General features: G+C 47.5%; 2 protein-coding genes across 15 annotated transcripts in view; one reads left to right on the top strand and one right to left on the bottom strand.

The window, feature by feature from the left end:
• LOC102979674 (uncharacterized) overlaps positions 1 to 12,405 on the bottom strand; it is a 37,291-nt gene extending 24,886 nt beyond the window's left edge. The window contains exons 1-3 of the mRNA XM_055082186.1: positions 12,386 to 12,405; positions 11,184 to 11,682; positions 9,752 to 9,829 (exon numbers count right to left, since the gene is read on the bottom strand). Of these exons, the coding sequence (XP_054938161.1) occupies positions 9,752 to 9,829; positions 11,184 to 11,682; positions 12,386 to 12,405 (597 nt within the window). The remainder of the gene's footprint in view (positions 1 to 9,751; positions 9,830 to 11,183; positions 11,683 to 12,385) is intronic.
• ZNF629 (zinc finger protein 629) overlaps positions 1 to 22,140 on the top strand; it is a 61,789-nt gene that overhangs the window by 31,019 nt on the left and 8,630 nt on the right. For 5 of the 14 annotated variants that reach the window (XM_028483502.2, XM_028483492.2, XM_028483493.2 and 2 more), the window contains exons 1-5: positions 5,107 to 6,372; positions 6,852 to 7,496; positions 7,816 to 8,081; positions 8,799 to 8,899; positions 20,595 to 22,139. The gene's annotated coding sequence lies outside the window, so the exon portion shown is untranslated. Of the gene's footprint in view, positions 1 to 5,106; positions 6,373 to 6,658; positions 6,749 to 6,848; positions 7,497 to 7,815; positions 8,082 to 8,798; positions 8,900 to 18,811; position 22,140 lie in introns of those variants that run through there. The other 9 variants (XM_055082189.1, XM_055082190.1, XM_055082188.1 and 6 more) reach the window with 9 other exon arrangements.

Raw genomic sequence — 22,140 nt, forward strand, 5'->3', positions numbered from 1 at the left:
GTGTGCCCCGCACCGGGGGAGGCCACAACAGTGAGAGGCCCGCATATGACAAAAAAAAAAAAAAAAAAAAAAAAAAGCTAAATAACAGAAGTAAATTCTTTACCAGCAATCACACTAAATGTAAACCCTTCTATTAAAACACAGATCAGGACTTCCTGGTGGCGCAGTGGAATCTGCCTGCCAATGCAGGGGACACGGGTTCGAGCCCTGGCCCGGGAAGATCCCACATGCCGCAGAGCAACCAAGCCTGTGCACCAAAGGTACTAGCTTAGACAAAAGCGGGGAGTGGTTAGAAGGATGCTGGGATATCTTAAGTAATCACAAGGAGAAAAGGAGTACACCTGGGCCATAGAAGCATCTGGAATCAGGACATTCTCTCCCCAACATATTTTTTCTTTTTGGCCACGCCACGTGGCCTGCGGGATCTTAGTTCCCTGACCAGGGATTGAACCCGTGCCCTTAGCAGTGATAGTGTGGAGCCCTAACCACTGGACCACCAGGAAATTCCCCTTTCTCCAACTTTACTTATGCTTTTACTCATGTCTGCTTTATTCTCTGAGAGTTGTATTTCCAAATAGCTGGAAATGAGGCTGCAAAGAGCATCTCCACCTCACTTTCCTCAGCTCTGCCCCTGGTTTGTCCAGCATGGTACCAAATGGCCACAATTGGGGATAAGGAGTCATCTAGTCGCCATGAATCTCTTCTATTCCTAGTGAAAGAGGGGCTGTGACCAGAAGGAAGGAAGGGTGCTGGATAAAAAACAAAAACAAAAACAAAAACTAGATGCCCACCACACAGTTCTTTTGGTGAAGAATGAAGTTAAAAAGGCATGGCTTACTTGTATACCCATGTTCACAGCAGCACTAGTCACAAACCAAAAGGTGAAAACAACTCAAATATCCATCAACAGATGAATGAATAAACAAAATGTTGTATATACATACAATGGAATATTATTCAGCCTTAAAAAGGAAGGAAATTCTGATACATGCTACAACATGAATGAACCTTGAAAACATTAGGCTAATGAAGTGAGACACAAAAGGACAAATATTTGTTATGATTCCATTTATAGGAAGTACCTAGAATAGACAAATTCATAGAGGTAAAAAGTAAAATAAAGGTTACCAGGGGATACTGGGAAGGGGCATAGGGAGTTATTGTTTAATGAGGACAGAATTTCTGTTTGGGGTGATAAAAAAGAAGTTTCAAAATGGATAGTGGTGATGGTTGCAAAAGATTGTGAATATATTTCATGCTAATGAATTGTGCACTTCAAAAGGGTTAAAATGAGGTGTTAGGCAGGGTTCTCCAGAGAAACTGAACCAGTAGGATAGAGATATATATATAAAGAGATTTATTATATGGAATTGGCTCGTGCAGTTATGGAGGCTGAGGAGTCCAGACCCAGGAGAGCTGATGGTGTAAGTTCCAGTCTGACTCTGGAAGAATCAAGGAACAAAAACTATATGACACACATAAAACAAATAGCTAGGGGCTTCCCTGGTGGCGCAGTGGTTGAGAATCCACCTGCCGATGCAGGGGACGTGGGTTCGTGCCCCGGTCCGGGAAGATCCCACATGCCGCGGAGCGGCTAGGCCCGTGAGCCATGGCCATGGAGCCTGTGTGTCTGGAGCCTGTGCTCCGCAACGGGAGAGGCCACAACAGTGAGAGGCCCGCATATGACAAAAAAAAAAAAAAAAAAAAAAAAAAGCTAAATAACAGAAGTAAATTCTTTACCAGCAATCACACTAAATGTAAACCCTTCTATTAAAACACAGATCAGGACTTCCTGGTGGCGCAGTGGAATCTGCCTGCCAATGCAGGGGACACGGGTTCGAGCCCTGGCCCGGGAAGATCCCACATGCCGCAGAGCAACCAAGCCTGTGCACCACAACTACTGAGCCTACGCTCTAGTGCCCGTGAGCCACCACTACTGAGCTCACGTGCCGCAACTACTGAAGCCCGCGCGCCAAGAGCCTGTGCTCCACAACAGGAGAAGCCAGCGCAATGAGAAGCCCGCGCACCGCAATCAAGAGTAGCCCCTGCTCACGGCAACTAGAGAAAGCCCGCGCTCAGCAATGAAGACCCAACGCAGCCAAAGATAAATAAATAAATTTATAAATAAATACAGATCAGTAGCTTGGATTAAACAAAAACAAAACAAAAAAACCCCCCAAGGATCCATCTATATGCTCTCTACAGAGACTCACTTTAGATATAAGGACACAAAGAGTCCTTTAGAAATAAGGACTCACTTTAGATGAAAGTAAAAGAATGGAAAAAAAGATATTCCATGCAAGTAGTAACCAAAACAGCGCTGGATTGGTTGTATTATTATCAGAAAACATAGACTTTAAATCAAGAAAAGGTAATAAGAGACAAATAAGGACATTATATATTAATGTTTTTTTTAAACAGGGTATTTATTTACTTATTTAGTTTTGGCTGCGTTGGGTCTTCATTGCTGTGCGTGGGCTTTCTCTAGTTGCAGCGAGTCGGGGCCACTCTTCATTGCAGTGCGTGGGCCTCTCACTATCGTGGCTTCTCTTGTTGCGGAGCATGGGCTCTAGGCACGGGCTTCAGTAGTTGCGGCACGTGGGTTCAGTAGTTGTGGCACACGGGCTCTAGGTGCACGGGCTTCAGTAGTTGTGGCGCAAGGGCTCAGTGGTTGTGGCTCGCGGGCTCTAGAGCGCAGGCTCAGTAGTTGTGGCGCACGGGCTTAGTTGCTCCACACCCTGTGGGATCTTCCCGGACCAGGGCTCGAACACGTGTCCCCTGAATTGGCAGGCGGATTCTTAACCACTGCACCACCAGGGAAGTGGTTAAGAGTTTTAAATTTCAGTTATTGTACTTTTAACTTTTAAAAGTTCTATTTGATTCTTTTCAAGTCTGCTTGGTCATTTAGTGGCGTTATTATTTCCTGCTCCTTGGCAGATATTTTAAGACTATGTTTTATTTCTTTAAACATAATAATCAGAGGTATTTTATAATTTGGGTATGATAATTCCAATATAGGAAATGTTTGCAGGTTGGTTTCTTCTTTTGGTTTTTTCTCTGTATCCCTGGATATTTCTATCAGTATATTCTCCTTGAAAACTTATTTGGGGGAATTTGTATTTGCTTCTGCCAGTGCCCAAACACAGGCAATCGACAGCCAATTTAAATTTATAGCTTGATGTTTTTGCTTTTGACCACACAAGTGAGGTGATTTGGAGCTACATATCCACCCCAGGGCTGGCTTGTCATCACAACTTCTCAGAAGTAGTTTCTTCTCCCAGCTCCTGGTTTACTCCTGTTCGATCACGGCAGGGGGTGTCTCTCCATAAGCACTGGGCAGACACAGGGCTTGAATTTCTGTTCTGTGAAGCCTGCTAAAGTTCATCTAGTTTGGCAAATGCTTTCAGGGTAAAAGCAGTTTGTGTTCAAGTTCCTCTGTGGGTTCACACTTTCAGCTAAATTTTAGTCTGATAATTCCTTCTCTGTTCTTCAGTACTTTTAAGAAAATTTATTATTATTATTATTCCACATTTTTATTGTTTTCAGTGAACAGATTGCTCTGAATAGCCTGCCATATTTACCAGAAAGCATTCTATGCTTTCAAGCTTCAAAATATATTATTTATCTCTTATCTTCTCTCATTTCCTCTCTAGTTCTCTTTGTCTTGCGTACTTCAACCTGTTGAAAAGGTCTTTACTTTCATTTTAAAGGAGTTTTAAGAAAAGTCAGAGATAAAGTGCTTACAGACCACCATATTTAACCAGAAGTCTCCCATTAACGTCACTGTTATATCATTTTTACAAATAAAATAATAAAGTTCTAGAGGCTGGACAGGATGCTTCGCTCTGGTCCTGTCACCTGATGGCTAAATTTCAACTTCGGGGAAGGAAATAGTTGTTCCACAAGATGAGCCCTTTACTAGAGAGTAGATACCCTTCCCTTCCTCTGTTTTATCAGCCTCAGTCTTCCTTGCTGGACTGACTGCATGACTGCACACACCACTTCTCGCACCACTCCTTCCCCCGCCCCTCACCATAATCAAGATTTGGGGGAATAAAGATTGCCTCCATGGTTTAGATTGAAAAGATTTCCCAAGTGATTCTGATATGACCTCATCATTAATTAGAGAATCACTGGGGTAGCTTACATAGGTGAGAGGAAGCTTTCTTGACTCTCAACTAAGTTAACTGAACCCTGTTATGTGCTCTGGTCACCCCTGTGTTTCTCTGATTGAAAAACTCCACCTGTAAATATTGATTTTCCCAAGACCCCAAGTCTGGTCCACCCCCGGCCTTTTCTATGTCAATTGATGGCGATTCCTTCCGTTGTTCAGGCCACAATCCTTAGAGTGATTCTTAATTCCTGTCTTTATCTCATATCCCATTTCCAATTTTGACGGAAACCTTTTGGGCTCTACCTTCAAAATATACCCAGAATCTGACCACTTTTCACCACTTACACCACCACCACCCTGGTCCAAACTACCCTCATCTCTTACACACTAGCATGCTTTTTTTTTTTACCAAGCTGCTTTTATTTTAATGTCTATCTATCTATCTATTTATTTATTTATTTGGCTGCACAGGGTCTTAGTTGCAGCATGCAGGATCTTTAGTTGCGGCATGCAGTATCTAGTTCCCTGACCAGGGATGGAACCTAGCCCCCTGCATTAGGATCGCGGAGTCTTAAACACTGGACCACCAGCGAAGTCCCTTATTTTATTTTTGGCCATGCCGCTCAGCTCGCAGGATCTTATTTCCCCAACCAGGGATGAACCTGGGCCCTCGACAGCCAGAGGAGTGTGGAGTCCTAACCACTGGACCACCAGGGAATTCCCTAACATGCATTAGTGCAATTACCTTTTAGCAGACTTCCTTGTTTCCATCCTTGCACCTTCGATTGATTACCAACACAGCAGCCAGAAGGGTTATTTTAAATATGTCACGTAATGTCACTCTTCTGCCAGAAACCCTGCAATGGCTCCCTATTTCAAAGCAAAAGCCAAGCATACAAGACCCTGTAAGATCTGCACTCCCTGTCCCCTCAATCGTTTCCCACCACTCTCCCTTCACTCACACGCTCCAGCCACAGTTCTCTCCTCACCGTTTTTCAGTAATACCAGTCAGATGTTCCCTCTTGCCTTGGATACTCTCCCAGATAGCCCACTGGCAAACCGTCTTGCCTCCTTCAGTTCTTTGTTCAGATCTCACTTTTGCACTGGTGTCCAACCTGGCCACCTCGTTAATGATGCAACCTGCTCCATCTTACCTTGCTCTACTTTTTTGGGGGGGAGGGGGTGTTATTCATCTTTTTATTGTTAAATTGTAAGAATTCATTATTTATTATGACTCCAGGTCCCTTCAGATATATGAGTTCCAAACATTTTCTCCCATTCTGTAGGTTGCCTTTTCGCTTTTTTAAAAAAAATTTTTTTGGCCGGGCAGCACGTGGGATCTTAGTTCCCCGACCAGGGATCAAACCCGCACCCTCTGTGTTGGCAGCGCGGAGTCTTAACCACTAGACCGCCAGGGAAGTCCCCCCTTGCTCTACCTTTTTTTTCCCCCACAGCCTTGTCCCATCTTCTAACACACTACGTAAGGTATGATCTCCCCTCGTTAGAATACAGCCTCCAAGAAGGCAATAATCAGGTTTGCTCACTGAGCCCAAGCACCTAGACCAGTGTCTGGCACCCAGCAGGCGCTCAATAAATGTTCAATTTAAACATTAAATGCTTGTATTCCTCGCAATACTACCACCGAGAAGTATAACTAACAATATCGGATGGTTTTTGGTCTCCCACTACTTTCGCCCACACCTAGGAGAGCTACTTCGAATTGGAAACACAGAATTTTCAGTTCACCAAAGCTCTTTCTCTGCTCAGCTTCTCCAAAGTGTATGTCCCAGGTTCACGGTTTCCAACCTGGGCGAGGTGCCACTCCCCAGCCCCAGGGTCACGCCAGTGATTGTACCCGACTCATCCACCCAACCAATCAAAAATCGCCGTCCTTTTTTTTCTCTTGCCCCAGTAAAGGATTTCACTTTCCGATTGGTTGTGCCAAGAGGGGTGGGACGAAGCAATTTTGGTAAGGGAGGGGTTCTACTCTAGGGCGGTTGCCTAGGTCATCGCCCGGCTTTCCGGAAGCTGAGAAAAATGGGCGTAGCGAGCACACCCCGCCCTTATTCACGATCCGGCTTGCGATTGGTCCGCAGCTTGCGGGCCACGCCCCCAACCCGGACTCGCGCCGCGCCCCAAACGGTCCGTTGCTCCCGGCCGGGTTACGAGGAGATCCTGAAGGCTCCTCCGTGGGAAGGGGACCTCAAAGGCCAGGACACCTGAGCCCCGCCCCGACGCAAGTAGAGGTGCCTCTGCCGGTAGGAACCCCTAAGATCACATTCATTCATGCTATAGTGCGAGACCGTAGGTCTGGATCCAGGTCCAGTAAATTCCGAGAAACCTGGCCGGGGCCAGCACCTCTTCTAAACCGCTGTTAAAAGAGGTTTTGGATTCTAGATGACCTCCAAGGAGCCTTCCCCGACTGACAGGCCCTATTCTTCATGGAAGTCTCTGGGCTCCGGCTTCCTCAAGAGTAAATGAATAGTGACCCGCTATGGCACTCACTTGCTGTTTGGCCTTAGACAAGTTATATCCTATTTCTAGGCCTGTTTCCTCATCTTGGCGTGAAGGGACTGGACTAGATGTTCCCCAAGGTCCCTTCTAGTATTCCTTCCTAGCTATGAAACAGCCCAGGTAACATGTATAAAAGTTCTTCATAAATATTTGACCCGTTATATAAATTCTAAGCAATTTACATCGCTATCTTCTCATCCTCCTTACTTTCTGTACCCAGCAGTTCCAGGAATGGAGGAAGAGTCTAGGGTGGCACCTAAAAATGAAATACGGACTGTAAACAGATACGGAAAAGGCTGACTGCCTGCCGCTCAGGAGATGATGCTGGAGAGGAGGTGGAATAATCTTTAACCCCCTCATTTTACAGAAGAAAAAACTTTGAGAAGAGCTGAGTCAGGCTGATAATGGGAAGAACCAGGTTTCCTGACTGGACTCCATGATTGGTCCCTTTACACTTTACAGTGTTGGCAAAGAGAAGGCATAACTGTATTAAAACAGGTTAAAAAAACTGTTCACAGAAATAAAAGCAGACTATGTAATCTGGAGCACTTCCCACTTTCATTTACTTAGGATTCCTCTCCTCCTGACATTTGGGGTGACTAACAAAGAAGAAACAGCACTAAAAAATAAAACAGAAGCAAGTTATTTCCCTCTTCTGCTTTTCCTCTGTCACCTTTGTCTCCTTGGAAGAGCTTCTCAACTTCTAACGTTCCAAACCCACCTTTGTAAGACTCTTCAGTGGTCACCCACCCACCTTCCAAAAAAAAAAGGGGGGAAGAAAAAAAAAGCCAACTAAAACCGAAACCAAAGTGGGCCATTTATACAAAATGTCCAGCCTAGGCAAATCTACAGAGACAGAAGTACATTAGTGAGTGGTTGCCTAGAGTGGAGGGGGTGGGAGGTGGGAGGGGTGGGAGTGAAAGAAAGGGCAGGGGGGAGATTGGGAAGGGGGCAGACAAGAAGTGACTCCTGATAGATAGGATGTTTATTTGGGGAGTGATGAAAATGTTCTAAAATTATGGTGATGGTTGCACAACTCTGTGATTAGACTAAAATTCACAGAATTGTCCACTTTAAGTGAAGTATACAGTATGTGAATTCTACCTCAATTAAGCTGTTATAACAAAAGAGGCATACCAAAAAGCAAAACTAAAACCAACCAACATGTGCCTTTGCTTCTTCCCTAGGTTCTGCGTGTTTAATCTTCTCACTCTTAGGGGATCTGGGCCATCTGGCCCTGCAGATGTTTCCTGAATCTCCAAATGTGTCACCTCCAGGGTTGCCTGCCTCCTGCTCCTGCCACCCCTTCACATTCTGCAAGGCTTCATGTAATAGAAGGAAGCATGCTAGTTCCCCTGACCACCTGCTCACCCCCTCCTCTGCCACCTCATTTCTTGGCCACTCTGGATGGCGCTGGGATAAAGAAAGGAAGGACAGACAAGGCAGAATAGAGGTGAGTCTTGCAGGAGATTGGAGCAGTGAGAAATGATCTAGTGCAAAATGAGAAGAAACGAAAGGGAATGTTGAGAAGGAAAAGAATCAACTTCACTTTTTGTGTTTTCTTTTCCCCCTCCTGGAATACTTCCAGGATAGCAGATAGCACCTGAGTCGCTTTCCTTGGTCTAGGTTGTCTTCTTTCTAGAGTTCTTGAAGGGAACAGCAGACAGGCAGTTGTTACACATCTGCTTCCTGTCAGTCTTTCACATGAAAGCTCATCTGCTAAGAGAAGTCCCTGCCCAGCCTCCCTCTCCAAAACTGCAACAACTTCCCTGACCCCGACACTTCCTAGCCCCCTTCTTACTTTGTTATTTTGTTTTTCTGTCTTCCTTAGAATTTAACCTCTGTGAGGGCAGGACTTTTTATTTTTTTATCTGTTTGAGTCCCTGGGTCTGGCCCAATGTCCTCCTCAGTCTCAGATTTTTTTTTTTTTCTTTTAAAAAATTGAGCTAAGGGACTTCCCTGGCGGTCCAGTGGTTAAGACTCCACGCTTCCAATGCAGGGGGCACAGGTTCAATCCCTGGTTGGGGAACTAAGATCCCACATGCCATGGTGTGGCCAAAAAAAAGAAGAAAAAGAAGAAAGAAAGAAAAAAAATTGAGTTAAAATACACACAACATAAAATTTACCATCTAAACCATTCTGAAATGTGCAGTTCTTTGGTATTAAATAGAGCCTCAGATGTTTGGAAGGAGCACAGTGCTACGCTCAGAAGCCCTGGAATCAACGCACGTGGACTTAGCTCCTGGCCAGCCTGTTACTATGTGGCCTTAGGTGAGTTACTCAGGCATTAGAGCCTCCGCCTTCTCTCTGTGAAGAGGAGATACTCACAGTACTGACGCCATGGCCCTGGAGAGGCTGGAAGGCCATGGGTGTGAAGCACGGGGCAGTGCTTGGCTCAGAGGGAGCCTCAGTACATGTGAACCATTGTTGTTATTCTAGAGCTTGGAATTCAGAATCAGAATCGGGTTGGGTTTCACTCACAAGATCACAAGGATACAGCTCGGTCCTAGATGTAGCTTTAGCTGAATCCTGAGCACAGCCTCCAGGTTGAGGGGTCTGTGAAGTGCTCCTGGCCTTCAGGACTGAGTAAGCCTCTGCTCTCTCTTCTCTGGGGCTGCCTCTCCATTCCTCTGGGGCTTGGGGGAGCAGCGGGTGCTGCTTCCAGCCATGGGACTGGACTGAAACTCGGTATTTATTGCTTGTCTGGAGCACCTCCTTATGGCATCTATTTCCTTAGTCATTACCACATGTCTGCTATGTGCCAGGCACTGTAATGGTTGCTAGGGCAGTGCAAAGACAGATCCAATTTGGACCCCATCCTCGAAGATCTTACAGTTCAACCAGGAGGATAAGACATGTGTGACTGGGCCATTTATCAGTTGATAATTATTTATTGACTGCCTACCATGTGCAAGATGCTGTATAAGACATTGATTCAGGCACGGCCATAGAAATCCGGGGCGGGGAGAAACAATGGTGGTTTAGTCATACTCATCTAACCTAGTGCCTGACTTCCAGAAATGCTGATGAGACGGATGGGGTTGGTTGGATGTTTGGTTGTCAGGGAAGGTTTCACAGAATAGGAGAACAAGCCGAGGACATTGCTGAATAGAATCTACTCACTGGAGAAGATACTGCAAAGATGTGGTCCTCCGGTTCATCTGAGAGGCTGTGAGGCAATCTAACTGGGTGTGAGGGTTCCTGTAGGGCAAGTGGAAAATTCAAATGGAAACGGGGTCCAAGAAAGAAAAGGAAAGGCATGAAGGATGCTGGGAGCTTACTCTCTCTGTTGTCTTTACTCAAAGGTCCCTCTGGGTTTACTTTCCATCTGAGTCCTTTTGATAGAAACCCAGGAGCCAAAACCTACTTCTCTATTCTAGGAAAAACATCAATGCAAACACACAACAGCTGATCCTCAGGCTCAGAGACAGGGAGGATTCGGGAGTGGATGGGACTAGGGTGAACTGGGAAACACAGCCCTATCTAAAAGGGGGCAGCCACTGCTTGGTTCAAACCAGATGTTGGAGGCAAGAACCTGGGCCGACTGTTTCCAGCTCTTTTGATGGATCGAAAGGTTGGTTTTTTCTTTAACGGAATCTCCCAACGTTAAATATCAACTCAAATTTTGTTAATTTTATTTCTTTTTTGGCCGTGCTATGCGGCACATGGGATCCTAGTTCCCCGGCCAGGGATGGAACCTGTGCCCCCTGCATTGGAAGCACGGAGTCTTAAACTACTGTACCGCCAGGGAAGTCCCAACTTGAATTTTGAAAAGAAACTCTGCGACCACTGAAACACATTTTCCAACTGTAGCTAACAGTCTATAACCTCTATTTAGGGAACAAAGAGAGATGAGGTTAGAAAGATAGGCTGAAGTTTCAAATGGTCTTGAATGCCATGCTTAGAGAGGTCTGACTTGAGCCTATAGACAACTTCAGTTTAATAGACTAAAAGGGTTGTTGGAACAGGGGAGTGGCTTGATGCAAGGGTTTGGGGGCAACTGAAGTGGGGAGGTGTGGCATATGAAATAACGGGAAGCAGTCAGGATTGAAGGTTACTGCAACAACGCAGGTTTGCAACAATGAAAGCTGAAAGATGGTGGCAGTGGGACTGGAAAGATAGGTTGGGGAAAAAAAAAAAAAAAGACTAACAAGATGGTAAGGAAAAGATGGGGGAAGCAGAGGGGGTGGCAGGAGAAAAGATAACTGGGAGTTCCAACTCGACTTAGAATGAACCAGCTCTCTCGCAAAGAGAAAAGGCCAACCAGCTTGGTTTCAGGCCTGCTGAGTTGAAAGACGTTAACCTGATGCTAACCCACCACCCGAATGCTGAGCCGGTAATGAGTCCGCGGGCCGGAGCACCGCGGCGCGGTCCTGGCTCCGCTCCTGGCCCCCTGAGGGTCTGGGACAAGCCCGTTTATAAATTGACTTTATAAATCAGTCGCCTACAAAATGGGGGTGATGCCGCCGGCTTCTCAGGGCGGTTGTGGGCGTTAAGCAGGAGGCAGAAGGGGCCGCACTTGGGAGCGGGGAGGAACGAGCGAGCGCATTCTTACCCCGGGCTCTGGAACGTTCGAGGTCTCGGGGAGGGGCCGGCGAGGGCCCCGGCGGGCGACCGGGCTGCTGGCCCTTCCAGGAGAAACGGCCGCCCACCCCGCGCCTCCCCGGACCAGCCTGCGGCGGAGAGACCACAAGCCTCCGGGGCGGCCAAGTTCAGGCGCACCACCCCCCACTCCCCGCACCCCGGGGGGCCCCTGGTCTACGCGGGCCGGCCCTCCCCTCCCCAGCTCAGTCCCCCTTTTCTGGAGCCCTGCCCCTCCTCCCGGCCCCAGCTCATCCTCCCCGCGGGGAGGCCCAGGCCGAGGCGGGGTCCGAGCGCCGCAGCCCGCAGCCAGCCCGCCCGATTCCCGAGTCCCGACGCTGCCGGAAGCGCATTTTCCTCCCGCCCCCAGCGCGGCCTCTCTAGGAACCCGGGATGCGGGCTTCTCAGTGGGAATAACCCCTTCGGCCCCGGCAAGTGAAATCGGCTTCTGGAGGAATTGGTACACTTGCTCCCTGAGAAGGGCTGAGTTTCCTGGTGCTCACTCTGGGGGACGTTTTGATGATTCTGGTGTCTAGATCAGGAGGGCGAAGCCCAACTGCCTCGGTTTCTATCCCAGCTCGGCTGAGGTCAGTTCACCTCTCTGAGCCTTGGCTTTCTTATCTGCAAACATAACCAAGCTAGCTCAAAGACTTGCTGTAAGGATTCAATGAATTAATACATGTAAGCACTTAAAAGTGTGCTTTGACACATAATAAGTGCTCAATAAATGCTAGCCAACGTCATTATTATTACTATTATTACTGCTGTCTTTTTAAAAAGGTCTGTCGGTAGAGGGTCAGTTTCGTGACACAAGAATAAGGAACACGGTAGAGAATAGTAAGGGCTGCTATTGATTGAGGACCTTCTTGCTAGGTTACTTACAGAGCTTATCTCTATGGCCTTAGGGCAATTCTGTGAAGGGAGTACTATTCTTTGTCCCATTTTATAGGTAACTGAGTGTATGTCAGAGTCTGATTTGAACTCAGATCCCTCTGATTCCAGGGCACATGCTCTTCTCCTCCTCCACACTGCGTCTCTGATATTGAAAACTTTTTCTGGGAATTCCAAACTAAAGCATCAAAACAGACATGGATGTCTAGTTAGTGCAGAGCTGAGGAGGCTGTGCAAAATCACCTAATTCCTCCAACAGGACAAAAGTCAATAACGAAGGGCTACTGCCCCAGGATGGACACCATCCTTGCCTAAAGAAAAGGATCTTGTGACCTTAAAAAGAAGCAAGTTGCGCGGATTCCCCTGGAGGTCCACTGCAGGGGGTACGGCTCGATTCCTGGTGCGGGAACTAAGATCCCGCATGCCATGTGGTGCGGCCAAAAAATAGGAGAAAAAAAAAAAAAGCAAGTTGTAGACGTCCAAAGAGAGAAAGGCATTGAGCATACATTTTCAGGATAAATTAAAACCATGCTTTTATGTGCAAAAACAATTACCATCCAGCCCGCCCTTTCACACACCCTGTGGAAACCTCCGGGGCCAGTCTGACTGGCCATTTCTTCCTGCTTCAACTCCTCAGGGTCCCTCTGGGCAGTTTTCACTGGGCTCTAGCACTTAGTACTACTAAAGGTCCTTAGAGTGCGTGGAAGCCTGGAGAACGTGGGCGGCTGTTCTTTCTTCCTTTCATTCTCTAGGGATTTAGCAACTAGACAGGCATGCAGGAGAGCAGCCCAGGAGAAGGTGGGCCTGGAAGCTGTGAGTGAAAGGGGTGAGAGGCAACGGGAGATGAGGGACTGGAGTTGGTGGGCACCAACTTTCTTCCCCTCCTCCCCTCCGGGTCCTTAGCCACGCTGCTCTCTCTGCCTGGTGGAAGCTCTGAGAGGGCTAGACATTGTCTATCTTGTCGCTTCTGCGAGAAAGTGTGGGGCTTTCCCAGGATCACTCCACAAGTTAATGGTTTAGTCAGGACTGCTTACTTAGGACATGAATATCTCATTTAATGTACCCAAGGCAGGAAAAGGAGCGTGAGGCCACACTGGTTCAAAGACCATACACACTTTCTCCAGTAAGGAAAACCATGTCCATACAATACAGGGGAGATGTTTTCTAATAAGATTTCTTTCACATGTTTCCTTTTCACTTCTTTTTATAGTTTGAAAAAAAATTCAAACGGTATAAAAAGATAAAAGTGCAAAGCCCGCCGGCCTCCTGCCTCTGGCTGCCCCATCCCCTATCAACCTCTGCTGAGGTGAGCATGTTACCAATTTCTTATGAATCTTTCTAGAGATACTTTATGCATATGCAAGCATCTCCTTTTAGAAAAACATAAAAATGATAGCACACTGTAGATACATGCTTTTCCCCTGGCTTTTTTCACATAGCAACATTTTTTTAATACATTTTTAAATTTTATTTATTTATTGTTTCTGGCTGCATTGAGTCATCGTTGCTGCGCTCGGGCTTTTTTCTCTGGTTGTGACGAGTAGGGGCTACTCTTCGTTGCGGTTCGTGGGCTTCTCATTGTGGTGGCTTCTCTTATTGCGGAGCACAGGCTTTAGGCTTGTGGGCTTCAGTAGTTGTGGCGCATGGGCTTAGCTGCTCCGCAGCATACGGGATCTTCCTGGACCAGGGATCAAACCCGTGTCCCCTGCACTGGTAGGCGGATTCTCAACCACTGTGCCACCAGGGAAGCCCTCACACAGCAACATATTTTGGAGACTGTTTCGAGTCAGTTTGTACATAACTAGTTCATTTATTTTCACAGCTGCTGAGTATACCATTATATGAATATGCCATAATTTATTTAATCAGTTCCCCTATTGGTGGACATGTAGGTTATTTAGTCTTTTGCTATAAAAACACCATTTCAGTGCATATGATTGTGCATACATCTTTGTGTGCACGTGTCACCAAGCCTGTAGGACCTAGAAGTGGAATTGTTGGGTCAAAGGGTGTGGGCATTTTGAATTTTGATCAGTGTAGCAAATTTTTCCTTCCTCCAAAGAGGCAGTGCAGATGTATCCTCATTAATCATGTTTGAGAGTCTGTTTCTCCACAAAGTATATAACCAGACTATTTATATTTGATAACTTCTTAGGTTAAAAACAGTGTTTCATGGTTGTTTTTATTTGCATTACGAGGTTTTTTTCTTTTATAAATTTATTTATTTTTGGCTGCGTTGGGCCTTTGTTGCTGCGCGCGGGCTTTCTCTAGTTGTGGCGAGAGGGGTCTAGTCTTCGTTGCGGTGCACGTGCTTCTCATTGCGGTGGCTTCTCTTGTTGCGGAGCACCGGCTCTAGGTGAGAGGGCTTCAGTAGTTGTGGCACGCAGGCTCAGTAGTTGTGGCTCACGGGCTTAGTTGCTCCGTGGCATGTAGGATCTTCCCGGACCAGGGCTCGAACCCGTGTCCCCTGCATTGGCAGGCGGATTCTTCACCAGTGTGCCACCAGGGAAGTCCCTGAGGTTTGTTTTATAACCAACACTGGTGAGAGACAATTGAAACCTGACATTGGAGGTGTGAGATTTTAAGAAAGCATCATGCTGCTTTGAACTAAGTCACATCTGATCTGACTTGGACGAAGAAAATGAGAAGATTTGCCAATGAGCTCTAAGCCACCTGACTCCTTGGAGAAGAGACTCCTTGAAGAGACAGACGAATGAAATCACGATTTTCAAAAAAGGGGAAAGATATCAGTAACACAAACCAACGGCCAGGAATCTTAATGTTTAACTCAGCTGGAATTCTAAACCAGAATGGATGATTTGTGAGTACAATGGCATGGTGTAGGGAAGAGGAAGGACACTGAGTCCTATCAGACTGCAGTAATCACAGCTTTCCCCTAACAGGGTGACCTTGGGCAAGCTACTTCATATATCTCTGAACTTCTACTTATTCAGCATAAAAGAGGGGCAGTAATAGCCATGTGCCAGAGTTATGGCAAAAACTAAAATAACTCATGGAAAATGCTTGCCACAGAAGATATCAGTGGGAGTTCCCTGGCGGTCCAGTGGTTAGGACTTGGGGCTTTCACTGCCGTGGGCCTGGGTTCAATCCCTGGTCCAGGAACTAAGATCCCGCAACCTGCACAGTGTGGCTGGGAAAAAAAAAAAAAAAAAAGATATTAGTTAAAGTGGAAGGAAGGAGGTCAAACCTGAGCCCTCTGAGGTTATAGGCCCTAGACATTTGAGAAAAGGGGAAGAAAGTTGGACAGATGATCTGGAGATAGAACAGCTGTAAGCCAGAGCAGCTTGATTGCCCCTGTAAAAGGCAGTCTTTTTCCAAATCTAGTGATCAGATCTCAAGGGTGAAAAACCAGACAAACAGAACCTCCAAATACTATCCCCCTTAAAGCTTGAAACAAAACCACCTTCTTATCAGTTGAGTATTTCTGGGGCCACCATGTTTTATTCTTTGTGAATGGCCCCTGGAGATGACAAGGAAGAGTTACTGTGTATCTAATCTACCAACCCCCAAAAAGCCTAAAGATGCATGTTGTAGTTAATCCCCTTATTGGGATTATGACTGGGATGTGTAATTTGTAATAGTGTCTTTAAAACCGGCTGAATTTATGGCAGCCAGGCTGCTTATCATGCCCCGTCGGGGCTTTGTTTGCCATCTGTCTCTGTGTTGGACTGGATCCAGAATTAGGGGATGGGTTGAAGACATGGCCCTAGGCATCTCAAAATGTCATCCTGATGAGGACTCACAGGAGAACTTTCTCCCAAACCTCACGTGAGATTTGTAACCAATATTTGCTTGGGCCTCTAGAAAGCTCAGCAAATCTGTAACCCACTTTTAGTAGTTGTAAACAGAGCTTTATACATATGTATTGTATACCAACCCTGGATTCATGTTATCATTTCACCCCTTATTTTCCCTTTGCCATTTTATTTTTTATCTTGATCATGATACTATACTACTGCTACTGTCAGTAATTATGGCCAGCGTTTTAGCGGCTGTGAGGCTTACTAGATGCCAGGCACCTGTTGCCATGCTTCAAGTCTCTGTTGAAACCAAGCAAGGTACAAATAAAGAAACAAACACAACTGCCAGATTCCCTCATCTCCCTTATGGTACCAACTTAAAGGGGTCGTTTTAATATCTGAGGCCATAAATCTTAGAGAAAGGCTGCATATCTTTGACTTCATAGTTCTGCTTATGAACCTGTATTTGGAAATAAACAGACCTACAAAGCAAAACAAGAACCTCTCAGCAGTCAGAAGGCATCAGTCAGGGAATTCCCTGGTGGTCCAGTGGTTAGGACTCTGTGCTTCCACGGGAGGGGGCCTGGGTTTGATCCCTGGTCGGGGAGCTTAGATCCCGCAAGCCACTCACTGTGGCCAAAAAAAGAAAAAGAAAAATGAGTCAAATTGAAGGAAAAATATCAAATAAATAATAGTACAGTGGGTACCCAGATGTGGCAAAGATGTTAAGTAGAACTCAGGAATCCCTGAGGTCAGACCCAGACAAAGGTGAGGGCAGTTATCTAGGAGACACTGTGGTCAGGGAAGGAAGAGGTAGGATTTAGCTGGATATTGAAGGAGAGAAGCCCCAGTCTTAAAGCTGGGAAATCCAAGACCCCCAGATCCCAAGACTTCACAGTTGATCTGTGGCCTAGAACATGTTATCTGACTTGTTTGAAGTCCCATTCCCTCGTGTGTAAAAAGAGGATGATAATACTTGCCTCTCAAAGGTATCAGTAGAAACAAATGCCTTCATGTGAATGAAAGTATAAGTTGTAAAATGCTTACTCAATGTGAGCTACTATCAGGGCCTAGATTTAAGTTGGCTGGTATTTGATCAGGACCCTGCAGACAGACCAGACTCAGCTACGTGGACAGGAGGAGGGGAAGCGCTTTAGAGGAGAGGGAGAGAGTCAGGGTTTGGTGAAAGGCCCAGAAGCAGGACAGCCCTTACTCTGTCAGGGGATGGGTGGGGTGGAGCCCTTGGTACGTGCGAGGGTGGGGATTACCTGTGAGGGAGGCAGAAAGGCTGTGTTCAGATAGGGCCAGGCCCTCCGGGGGTTTGAACTTCACTGTTCTACAGGCACAGTTCTAGGTTCCTTGGGGAATGTCAGTGGTGGAATAAGGCTTCAAACTTTTGAGAGCTTCCCGATTTTTTTAAAAGCAGTTTAATGTGTGTGACAATATAATACTCTCCTCCATCTGTCTTCAACCTCCTTTCCCTTGCTTAGGCCCCAGTAGAGCATTTGTTCCCAGGGCTGATGGGAAACTCTCCAGAAGGTTAGTCCATGTGTCACATATGGGTAGGAAATCAGTTGAATCGACTTAATCTGACTTGGATTAGTACAAACCTGAAAAGGAAACCAACTTTTTTTTTTAATCCCACAATCTCCACTCCTAACCTTCCATTTAAAAAGTGGTTGTTTTTTTTTTTTTTCTCTAAATTGGAAATCATCAAACAGAACAGAAGGTTACAAAGCTAAGTCTTGCTCTTACTTCAGATTCTCAGTTCTCCTCCCCGGAAGTAACTATTTCCAGGTACTTAGGCAGACTCCCCAGAATTGTCAAGATATGCACAAAAGTTCTTCACAGAGTCGGACTCTTGCAGTTGGAGAACATCTGAGCGACCATGTCATTTTGCAGAGGTGGTAACTGAGGCCCTGAAAGCTTAGCGACTAGAGTTAGTTCAGATCATACCTTAATGCAAATATTTGGTTTCAAAACAGTATACAAAGATTTTGTTTCTCTTCATTTGTATTATATATATATAATATACACATGTATATAATATACACATTTACTTAATATATAAGTTAATTTCATTTACACAATGATATATGTGCTCTTCAGTAGCTTAATCAAAGTTATTTTAACTTTATAAAAATGGAAAAGTTCTGTAATTTCCAAAATTAAGAAAACAAACAAACCATCTCTGTTGAGAATGAGGGCCATGGAGTCATTCTGAGGGCAAACACTGCAGTGCCTTTGGGGAGACCCATGGGCACCAGACGGGTGGGGAGAAGTGAAGGACCCTGGAAGCAGGACAGCCGGCTGGAAAGTCCCTGTGGTAATTCAGGAATGAGAACCAGGGGGCTGCAGTGGCCTGGGGCAGGGGCATGGAAGAGGTGGATGGACTCAGCAGGGGTGCCACTGGCTAAGGACCTACTGGCTAAGGGGTACAGAAGATGGCACCCCCCCAGGCTTGGTATCGTGTAGGGAAAAGGAGCCGGTGAATCTGGGATGAGGGCGAAGTGGACGGGTCTGTTCGGCAAATGGAGGGAAAGAGCTAAGGCTTTGAGGATGGGGCAGAGCTGGGCAGCTAACAGCTAAGGATTTGGAACTGACCACATGCAACAGGAGATTTCTGAGGAAGAGAATGTAAAGGAAGGACTTGGTTCTGAGCCTTAGGGGACACGGTGGTCGGGAGGCACCAGGAGGGAAGGACTTGTTGTGACAAAAGCCTTAGGAGCCACCTCGGCTCTTGAGCAGTTCCTGAGTCTGGAATCTCAGACTCTCAGAGGTGGAAGGGACCTCCCAGGTCCCCAGACCCAGCTCTTGTCCCGCATTTGGGGACCACATTCCTGAATAGCAGCTCCCAGCATTCCCTGTGGGCATGCACATCTCCGGGGAAGAAGGCCCCATCCGTTCCTGGTGGCAGCGTCTGGCAGCCTTTCTGCCTGTGGTTAGGCAGCTGTCCTGGTGACAAGGTGCCTGGGGTGGTGAGGTGAGTGGCCTCCTCCGGCTTCACCTTCCCAGTCCTTGCATCCTGCCCTGAGAGCGTCCCCATCCATACAGCAGAGGATCGGAGTGTCTAGTCGTGGCCCCAAGTCCTCCCAGATTACTCAGGACATTACCCAGATTTCCAGACTCCTGGCTCTCCTGCCCACCAGGCTGAGGGCTGTGCCCTCTGATGAGGAAGACTGAGGCAGACGTGGCAAGAGTTGGTCAGCTCCAAATTCTTGCATCATCTCATTTAACCCTCCCGTCCCTTGGAAACCAAGGCTCATCCCCTTTCCAAAGAAGAGGAAGTTAAATCTCCAAGAGGCAAAGTGAGTTGCCCAAGATCATACGGGCAGTGAGGATGGAGCAGGGTTTGGATCAGGATCTACCTCCAGGACCTCACTGCTCTCAAAGCAACCTGGGCCTCGGGGCACAAGGCCCTGTATTAAGGGGCCATGTGGGAGGCTCGTGAGCTGTGACCAAGAAGAACATGGCGGTGGGTTGACCATGAAAGGCAGGGAGTCAATCCAATCCTCATCCTTCCAGGAATTCCCCTGCCAGGAAGGTCTCCTTCATGGCCACCGTGCCAGCTGACTATAGACAACAGGACAGCACACTGTCGTCTATAGTCAGAGCGCCCTTTGCCTCCCTAGAAGCAGGACAGGAAACTTTCTGGAAAATGGCTTGGCCCATCCGGAGTGCCCTTCCCTTCCCTATTCCTCTCTCCAGCTTCTGGAGCAAGATGAGGAGAGAATGGTGGGGCTGAGAGGCTTACCCTGTGGTCCCAGAAACACACACACGCACACACACACACATACACACACACACACACGCAGCCAGCCTGAGCCCTGATGGTTCTGAAGTCAGCATGCCTGGGTTTGAATCCATCTCTATCACTAGTAAGCTGTGTACAAGTGACTTATTCTATCCTCAAATAATAATAATATTGGTTTCATGAGTTGTTTTGAAGGTTCATGGAGTTACTACATGTAAACCCTTGGAACAGTGCCCAGCGCGTAGTGAATAATCAAAGGAACTACGTCAGCAGACATCATCCTCCTATTTATTACTCTGAACCTGGTAGACACAGATCAAGGGGTACAGAATCAATAGCTACAGTTAAGTGGGTGCTGGAGCATCAACAGTGAAAGATGATTAATATACTGAAACCACCTTTCAGCCTCACGGGTGGGGAATACAAGAGGAGTGACAAGGACTGTGACAAACTGGAAAGTCAGTGCCCCTCTAAAGAAGGAAGCTACCGCCCAGCCAGTTGCTGCCATGTGAAAATTTGCGTGCTGTTGCCACATCTTTGGATTTTCCAAAATTTGAATTTTTATATGAAATGTACCAATTTTTAAATGTGGCAATTAATTCAGTTTAAAAAAAAACCCCCAAACCTTGTAGGCCAAATTCAACTCTTCTGTGAGCCTCCAGGGTACAGCTTTCCTGTCGACTTACTGCCCCAGGGCCAGGTCAGGCTTTTGCAGCCCCGGGAGGGCAGAAGAGAGCCTTGAGGGCCGGATCTGCCCACAAGCCTCTCTGATCCCAAGTCGGCCTCCTTCTCACCTGTCCCTCAGAGCAAAGGGGAGAGTGGGGATGTCTGGGAACGAATGTGATTGTGCAGTGGAGGCTCTGCCCAACTCTGCCCCATCTGTCCAGCCTAGGGATTAATCCAGAAACAGATGGAAGAGGCAGAAGGATGACTTCATCCCACACACTGAGCACCTACTACCTGCCAGTTACTGTTCTAGGTGCAGCGGAGACAGCAGTGACTACAAGAGGCCGGGCCCCCGCCCTGATGGAGCTGAGCTTAACCCCTGTGTGTGCGGGAGCGGAGCGGAAGGCAGTGCCAGAGGTGATACATGCTTTGAGAAACAGAGCTGGGGAAGGGGGACCAGGAGAAGCAAAGGCCCTGAGGCGAGACTGAGGTGTCAAAGGTGACAGAAGCCAAGGATAAGATGGAGATATGCCTGCTAGGGAAGGTGGAAGGAGACAGCTCTGATAAGGAGCAGAGGCGGGGCCAGCAGGGCCTCTTCTGCTGGCCACACTCTCTAAACCGCAGATGTAGGCCCAGAGGAGTTGTGTCCCCTTAGCAATTTCTGACAGTTCGTTCCTCCCCTCGCTCCCTCACATCTCTGGACAGATAGCCCTTTTCACATTCTCCTTGTGAATGTGATTTGTAATTCCTTTGCGTTTATCACACACACACAAACACACACAGTCAAACCTCTTGAGTTCTTGAGGGTAGGGAGCCCAATTTTTGTTCAGCTCCGAGGTCTCCCTGCTGTTCTGTTCCCCACGGTGCCCAGAAATAGTAGGCTCCCATATACCAATGTGTTAAACTGAAATAACGGCATGGTCTTAAGCACCTTCCCTCACTTCTCACACCTTAGTTTCCTCTCCTGTAAAATGGGGATAATCATTGATTGTGGTGAGGAGGAAAAGAGAAAAAGGCTATAAAAATTGGGGGCCTAGATAACCTGGACTTGAGGCCACCAGGGTTTTTCTCTTGCTCTCAGCTGGGTGCCCCTGGAGCTACTGGGAAACGTTCTTGCCCTCCTCCCTCCTGCCACCACGGGGCCTCAGTTTCCTCCTCTGAGGGGAGCTAACTGGGGAAGAGGGGCCAGCACACACTTCCCAGTGAGGCTGGGGCTAGGGACACAGGCTGCCACAAATCTCTCCTGGCTGCGCTGGTCCCCTCAGCCCAAATGCTTGTTGCTGTGACTTCTTATTTCACATAAGCCATTTTTGGTCTGTAGGATGTTCCGTCTCCAGGTCTGTCCTGCCAGCCCTGGCTCCCACCCCACAATCCAGGCATCCAGGACCCATGCCTGGGTCTGAGTCCCAACAAAGGCAGGCCCCGGAGACCAGCAGCCAACGAATCTGAGATAGGGCTTTCTGGGAGCGGCAGGCGGAGCCCCTGTGAAATGGAGGGTGGCCAGAAATCCGGAGCCCCCCAGAGAACTGGCTTCCACTGGAGGCGGAGAGAGGGCCGTCGTCTCAGCCACCTCCCTGCTTCCCCGTCCTCTTCTTCTCCCAGGCTGTGGGAGGCAAAGGGTTAAATCCCATAGAGCTGATGATCTGACTCCAGGCTAGAGGGGCCCGGGAAGCTGGGGTCACTTCCTGCTCCGTCCCAGTCACCCTGAACTGGTCCCCGGGTCCTCAGCCTGGGATCACCCCTTGAGAAGGACCCCAGAGTCCTCGGCATCTAGCCCGCCCCCCGAGGCAGGGCATTCAAGGGGTTAAGTCCCCTGGGGCTGGATTCTGCCTTCCGGCCTTTCCCAGACCCCAGAGCCG

This window comes from Physeter macrocephalus, unplaced genomic scaffold, assembly GCF_002837175.3.
Source record: "Physeter macrocephalus isolate SW-GA unplaced genomic scaffold, ASM283717v5 random_37, whole genome shotgun sequence".
NCBI lineage: Eukaryota > Metazoa > Chordata > Mammalia > Artiodactyla > Physeteridae > Physeter > Physeter macrocephalus.